This window comes from Aplysia californica, unplaced genomic scaffold, assembly GCF_000002075.1.
Source record: "Aplysia californica isolate F4 #8 unplaced genomic scaffold, AplCal3.0 scaffold00205, whole genome shotgun sequence".
Lineage (NCBI taxonomy): Eukaryota > Metazoa > Mollusca > Gastropoda > Aplysiida > Aplysiidae > Aplysia > Aplysia californica.
In genome coordinates this window covers 833,456-834,698 of record NW_004797475.1, presented here as the reverse complement: position 1 = coordinate 834,698, position 1,243 = coordinate 833,456, and the positions used below count along the sequence as shown (strand labels likewise).

The following is a 1,243-nucleotide window of genomic DNA, read 5'->3' as shown; positions in this document are numbered from 1 at the left end:
GCAGACAGAAAGACAGGCAGACAGAAAGACAGACTGGAAGACATACATACATATATACATACATACAGACAGACAGACAGACAGACAGACAGACAGACAGACAGACGGGCTGTCAGACAGACAGGAAGACAGACAGACAGACAGACAGACACTTACATTCCCTTCTTCCATTCTGTGCTATCATCGTTCCATTCGTAGGGCATCAGTCGGTTCTGACTGTCGAGCTTTGCGAAGGCGTATACGATGTGAGTGCAGTGGCTGGCGTTGATATTTTCCGGGAAATACTGGCCGATACCAGGCCGGTACTGAGCCCAGTTGGTATAGTAACATACGACACGTTTGCAGGTGTCTGAAAAGTGGAAAAGATTCACAGACGTACTTTACTTTACTTTTATCCGCCGCTTATACCCTTTTGGGTGTTGCGGGAAGAAAGAGACTTCTCTCTGTCGCCAGCCGGAGAGCTTGGGACAGGGGGATGCCGTGGATGGTTAAAGATTGGCAGACAAAGAGACAAATTGATTTAATGCTTGTCAAAAACAGGTTGATTGATTTATTGATAAATTAACCCTTTTATTGATCGATTGGTGGATGGAATGATTGAGTGATTTATGAGGTAGAAAACGATTACGACATGTACATGAAAACTGCTGATGGCATGATGCGGAAGTTGCGTTTTTTTAAAGTGGCAAAAATCTTGTTGTTGGAGGGACGTATAATGCATTGGACGGACAGCAACTATGAAGAAAGAGAGAAAGATAGAAAGAAAGGAAGAAAGAAAGGAAGAAAGAAAGAAAGAAAGGAAGAAAGAGAGAAAGAAAGAAAGAAGAAAGAAAACAGGAAAAGAAAGAAAGAAAGAAAGAAAGTAAAAAAGAAAGACAGAAAGAACGAAAAGAAGGGAATAAAAAGGAAAGAACGAAAAGAAAAGAAAAAAAAGAAAGAAAGAAAGAAAGAAAGACAGAAAGACAGAAAAAAAGAAACCTATAATAGTCGCTTAATTATTACCATTTGGAGCTCTAGGAGAAAAGATTGGCACGCCCGGGATCTTCGCCGTCCCCCCTGTTGATCCTCCACCACCAGTGGTGCCTCCTCCGTTGTTGCCACTCCCACCTCCTGTTGTGGATCCGCCTCCCCCGCCTGTGTTGTCCCCGCCCCCATTTGTAGTTCCACCATCATTGTTTCCTCCTGAACCAGTAGACCCGCCCCCTCCGTTGCCGGTGCCTGTTGATCCTCCCCCTCCACTACC

The 1,243-nt window shown here is 44.2% G+C and overlaps 1 protein-coding gene across 1 annotated transcript in view; it reads right to left on the bottom strand.

Annotated features, from left to right (window-relative positions):
• Window positions 1–1,243, bottom strand: part of LOC101859411 (chitotriosidase-1) — a gene marked incomplete at both ends in the record, with an annotated part of 14,705 nt that extends 13,462 nt beyond the window's left edge. The window contains 2 exon segments of the mRNA XM_013083012.1: window positions 157–349; window positions 1,003–1,243. Coding sequence (XP_012938466.1) covers window positions 157–349; window positions 1,003–1,243 — 434 coding nt within the window.